Source organism: Gobius niger (genome assembly GCF_951799975.1).
Source record: "Gobius niger genome assembly, chromosome: 2".
Taxonomy (NCBI): domain Eukaryota; kingdom Metazoa; phylum Chordata; class Actinopteri; order Gobiiformes; family Gobiidae; genus Gobius; species Gobius niger.
This window is the reverse complement of record NC_136853.1, coordinates 14,834,779-14,840,901: the sequence shown is the minus strand read 5'-3', so window position 1 is coordinate 14,840,901 and position 6,123 is coordinate 14,834,779. Positions and strand designations below refer to the sequence as shown.

General features: G+C 42.2%; 1 protein-coding gene across 1 annotated transcript; it reads right to left on the bottom strand.

Moving 5' to 3' along the window:
• Positions 1–209: 209 nt before the first annotated feature.
• LOC306959985 (T-box-containing protein TBX6L-like) lies at positions 210–5,835 on the bottom strand (the record flags this gene model as incomplete). Its single annotated transcript, XM_079552243.1, has 8 exons — positions 210–402; positions 1,818–2,010; positions 2,158–2,234; positions 2,343–2,557; positions 2,648–2,812; positions 4,188–4,290; positions 4,371–4,518; positions 5,775–5,835. The coding sequence occupies 8 exons, from the start codon at positions 5,833–5,835 to the stop codon at positions 210–212; spliced, it is 1,155 nt and encodes a 384-aa protein (XP_079408369.1).
• Positions 5,836–6,123: the final 288 nt, after the last annotated feature.

Sequence of the window (6,123 nt, the reverse complement as noted above, 5' to 3'; positions counted from 1 at the left end):
TTTAATATGAATATGAACTGTCCACAATATAATGTACATTTACAACTTTAATCAATTCTATTTCTTGCATAGCACTCTTCAGTTTAATCTTATAATAATAACGATAATAAAAATACATGTACGCTAAAACTTCTGCACTTTTTACATTTGCACACACACATTTTCCTTTACTTTTGTTAAAAATGAGTCCAAGAGCTTGTGTGTGGAGTTCACCAGCAGGAGTACGAGAAGAGAGGGTACTGGCTCCAGTCTGCTGTGTTGCTGTGGGTGTATGGGTGGTGGTGGTGGCATGCGTGTTGGGGGGCAACGTGCTCAGCTGAGGTGGGGGGGTGGGGTGCAGGCTGCTCATGCGCTGGCTCCACTTCACTGGTGGGGTAATGGTATCTCCCATATTCGATTGACCTGCATTAAAGACATGGTTGATGTATAAATGAAAAACATAGTAAGTAGTAATCTATTCACATTTCCTATTGGTATTCTACGTGGCTTTTTACTGGTGTTATTAATGTAGCAATGTGGATCAATGAACACTGCAGCACTCTAGAATTTTGCAAAGATTTGATTGATTTTGATTAAAACTAATGTCACGCTTAGCATTAGCATGTTCTCGTATACACCCCAGCTGAGTCTGGAGTAAAGGATTAATGACTACAAGAGGTGTCTCCAACTTTTCTTTTACCCAGTGAGCTACTTATGCTTCACTCAGGAGACTTAGTAGACAAGATGTTTCAACCAGATTAAAGACATTGACTTGAATTCTGTCCTCATACTTTACTTTATTTGCCAAATAGGTTTGCAGATTCTGATCATCATACTCAAAACATAAAGAAAATGTAGAAAGCCTTTGGCGAGTGACCAAGAAAGAGCTGCTTGGAGATTCCTGGACTGCACTTGAGAAGGCTTCCATACCTGTTTGCCTCAAACAGGTATGGGCAAACTTATCGATGCAAGGGCCACATTGGGTTTTTGAACTTGCAAAACCCAACTTTTGACCAGTTGCGAATAGAGAAGTTGTTCTCAGATAGACTACAATCGAGTAATCAACACACTTAAAGGAATAGGCCACCGTTTTTACATACTGAGATATGTTCTTACTGTAGCTTAGACAAGTTGATGCGTACCTGTCTGGTCTATTGTAAGGCGTAATAATACCATTAAGTCAAAATGTTCCTACGGTATCATTACGCCACACAATATAGTACCCCTTTTTATCCGCTTCAAAAATCAACATGTTTTATTTTGTGTGACTAGACTTGGATCGTGTAAACACGCACGTAACCGTATTTAAATAGGCAAAACGTGGAAGAGCTTGGCCGCTTCTAACTTCACCCCTGTTTGGCCCCATAGAGGAGCGGAGGAGAGGCTAAATGCTAACAACATCTTTGGTGTTTTTGCGTGACTGAGCGCACACGTGAAGACCAGACAGTTACACAGTTACAGTTACATATCTCAGTATGGAAAAACGGGGGCCTGTTCCTTTAAAAAGCAACAAATTAGCAGCAGTTATGCATTGTCATTCTTTATGTCAGGAAAACATTTGTGCATTTCACCCTTTTAAGCCAGAGGATGTCGGGCTTGATTATGTTTTTGTGGGTCGGATTGAAAGGCTTGGTGGGCCGCCGTAGTTTGCCCTCCTCTGATTTTGAATGGGCCGGTCCAAAAAAAAAAATCGGTCTCTCTTTTGTTTTCTCGAGAGGACATTAGAGCATCAAAGAACTTCACCCCTTCTGGGATTTGATCGGTCTGTGATTAATCTCACAGGCCCCACTCTTTGTGTACACCTTCTCATTTAAAGTGCAGTTTTATTTTCTCCTCACCTGTAAGAGTTGTAGGGCACAGATGCCGGGACCATTTGCTCCTCGCAGCTGTAGTCATATTCGTCTATCGAGTCAGTGTGCAGCCTCTCCGACAAGTCTTGCTCCTGGGACCAGGGTGTAATGCTGGCTCCCTTCTGAGGCTTCTCTGTGGATGTAAGGACCTTCCATGTGTGTGAGGGCATCATCTGCAGGCCTAAGGGAGAAATGACAACCTTTAGGAAAAAACACAACCGGAACTGCACGACAAACAAGTGCCTCAGTGTCAGTGAGTATCCCTTCCTCTTAGTAATGTAATTGTGGGAAAATATCAAAACACACACACAGTAGATATGATACTTACTCTGTGGAGTTTCTGAAAGGTTTTTTTTTACTCTTTTGGCTGAAGGACTTCCAGATGAGCTATCATTTGCACGGCACCTTTGAGACAGAAATAGAAACAGCAAAAAATGTTAGTACATATTTACAATACCTGAAATGAACACACATCATTTCTCTTTTTCTCTTTTCTTACTACTAGCCTCTTACCTCTTATGTGTCCCCCCCTCTCTGAACCCTTTGGCGAATGGGTTGTGGTCAATCTTTAGTTTGGTGATCTTTGGGTTCTGGTAGGCTGTGACCGCAGTAAACGTTGTTTCGGGGAAGGAGAAGGTATGGAATGGCCCCCATCGGACAGTGTACAGACTGTCGGCCTGGATCACATGAAAGCGCGGGTAGTAGCGGTGCATGGAGTGCAGGATGATCTGAAGATGAGCCAAACAAATGTAAACAACGTGAAAGGCATGTTTTTTGCACTGTGGTTTATGCAAGTGGGAGCTCGCGCAGTGTCTTACATGGCCATGCTGATCCAATGTGTTGTTTGTCAGTTTGAGCTTGAGAAAAGTGAGGGACTGCTTCATCCAGTGGCTTCCTGGGGCGGGGGAGTCGGGATGCACATATGTCCTGCAAGGAGGCTGGGGCTCGGCCTTTCCAGCAACGTCCCACTGCTCCTTCTTCCACTGCAGAGAAAGAAATTATTAGTCAAATCACAGATAATGTGCAAAAATCCATCATGGACAAAGGTTGTGCTGATGGAGCCTCTCGAGGTGGGATGTTCTCAACACTAACCAAGTACAGTCGCCGCCTTCAGAACTTTTGTGCACGACCCTTTAACAGTGTTTCTCACACTCTCACACTTATGGGACACAGGCCTTGTCTGGTGATGGACTGGGCAGTCTGTTTGTTGTGATTTAGTTCCTGTTCAGGGGAATTTTGGTTGCATTTTAGACCTAGAGTCTGGATTAGTCACTGTTTCCTCCTGATGGAACTGGAAAAACACAAATATATAAGGTGGTAATTTGTGAGAAAAGTTAAAGAACCACTTAAAGGGATGTTTGAGGATTTTTGACATAGGGCCTCCTTTCCTAGTTATCCAGAGTGTTGCTGATTTCTGGAGATTTTTTTTATTTCTTTGAATTCATCCAGTCCTTCTATTTGAAGAGTTTTGTGGTGCTAGGCTAGTGCATGTCTGTGGTAACTAACTGTTGCCTGCATTAAAAACAGTCTGACCCAAGCACAGTGCACCTGAGGTAAATCACTTATAACACCAGACTACCAATATAAATGTCTGTGTTGACTGAATAATTGTTGAAATGAGCATTTTGTATTTAAAATAACTTATGTTTGAGCAGCATCAGCTTCCTGGTTGTAGCTACGCAGTGACGAGTGATCTGCTCGGTTACCCGATCTACAGTAGTTTGTTTACCTGCAGAAGGAAAGTTTTTAATGCAGGCTACTAGTTACCATAGACATGCGCTAGCCTAACACTAGCCGAGCACCACTTAACTCTTCAAATATAAAGACTGCACAGATTAAAGAAAAAAAGATCACTCTGGATGACTAGAAAATGAGGCCCTATGTCAAAAAGTATATCAAATAAACCCTTTCGTTTCCCAGAACTAAAAGGCCTAATATGACTCTGAGTGCCATCTTAGAAAGCTAAAGTACCATTAGGGATAGTTTGAGGGTCACTCCTCTACAATACATGCTATTCAGCTCGCAATACTTGCATTGCAGTTGCTCAACAACCCAGATCACCTTATTACCATTCTCTGCCTGCCTGCATTGTTTTCAAGTGTGTGCTAAAAGCTCCGACCAAATGGGCCATTTTAGTGTATGGACGACTGACTGCTCCTCACTTAATGATTGCAAATGAGCGGGGATGCTAATTGATTGGGCCCCCAGCCGAGGGTACACAAACAGGAAGCAGTGAAAGGCTTTGATATGCAGCCCCTGTGGGCCAAAGTGGGCAAACCAGTGTCTGGGCACTGTGTGCTGGTTCAGTGCCTTGTTTTATGAATAAGCCAAGCAGTCAGAAATGTCTGTCTGCATTACCTTGTATTTGTAGCCATCCACAGGAATCATATCCACCATGATGACATAGTTGGCAAAAGGCTGGAGCCCTGACAGACTGACGCTGCAGTGTGGGAACATCCTCCTAAACACATTCAAGTTACAATATGTACTGTTACAATGTCATTAATGAAAATGAAACAGAGGTCTTTTCAGAGGCATTACCTTCCGTGTTTTGTGATGATCATCTCGGTTTCGATGCTGTGGAATGACTTCCATAGATCAGCATTCTCCAAGTTCATCCTGATGCTGTTGTGCTGGTGGGACTCATTGGTCGGCTGGGTCAGTGGCACATTCATGCTCAGCACAGAATCTATACAAAAAAGAAAAAAATACTTTAGAAAACTTAAAGCACTTGGTTATTCTCCATTTTGTGAGACTCACCAGTATTGTCCACGTATCCAAAGTAGCTAGTAGGTTTTGGAGGTTTAGGGGCAAAGTGCTGTTTTCAGAGTTGAAAGTGAACTGTGGGACATGGCCAGGACCTCTGACATTAAAACAGTCATGATCCCTGAACTTGATTGGTTGTCATGGTAAGGGGAGGGTCTAAGCCACCGGGAGGGCAGGCAGTGAGCCAGACAGTGGGGGCCAGGTGAGGAGACACATGATCGTGGGCCTTTTCTTGGGTTTAGTTGCATGATTAGTAGAACAATAACTGACAAACTTTTCACAAAGCTGTAGAAATACACAATTACTTCAAATATGCTGTTTAAGGGAAGACACTTCAGACAATCTTATTTTTTCTTTCTTTTTCCCGTCAATCTAGTTGATTTGCTTTATTTCATCAGGCAAAATATTAGGAACAAATTCTTTTTTTTACAATTCTGGCCTGACAGTGCCCTTAAAAAGACAGGAAAGGGAACACTAAACACATAATTACAAAGCATAGTAACAGTATATAAAATAAATAAGAATATATTTGCCGTAGTCACTAAAAACGTCCTTTAGTCTGTGTTTGAAAGCGGATAGAGAGATCATAGGTCCAGCTTTAGTTTATTGTGGGTGGAACATGCATCCTCAGGTTTAGGGCCAGTTTGGTCTCTAAATATGTAAAAAATCACCCAGAAAAATGTCCTGGGCCATACTCACTTTAGTTATTTAACTGAAGCAACTTTCTCCCATCGATTTAAACCTGTACGATTGTTTTCTCTGAGTGGTTTTTTGCTTCTTCAAAGTCATCAATTAGCAATTAGTCATTTTTGCAAATTACAGAAAGAGCTTTGTTTATATTAATCATAATTATATTTACCAAGCCTTGCATTAAACAGTTCAAAACTGGCAGTGCAATTGGGCCATGGAAAGACTAAATCCACAATATATTGGCCTTGCTTAAATGTTTATGAAATTACTGTTGTTTTTGTCTTACAGGGATTATCCAACAACTGGAATATTTATCACAAGAGGTCAGAGGAATGCAAAAAGAAATGGAAGCCCAAATTGGAGGGTAGTAACTGAGGACCCTGGTTCCAGACACACAGATGTGTATTCAGACCAAATCAGAGAGATAAGAAGCCTCTCTCTTAACCTGAAAAAGAGCACAATAGGACTAATCTGACGAGGCCGCTGTACCTGAGTGGGCTCGGAGGGACAGGGTCCTGAGATGGAGCCACTCCAGCAGGTAGTGGGCCATTTGAGAATGAAAGACCTGTGGAGGAAGGGAGCGCTTTAGCCAGACCCCAGAGCTAACAGTCTCATGAATATCAGAGCAACAAGTCCCTCTCTGTGTTTTCATTTCAAAACAACCCCGGTCTGGTTCATGCTGAGCGCCAGACACCCCTTTCTCTCTGAACTCAGCTCTACTGGACTCACAGGAACTCACATCTAACACAAAAGAGCAACCTTGATAATAACTCATTTGTGCAGCTATATGTTGATTTATTGATTTATCTATTTTCCGAGGAAATCTTTAACCTCTTAA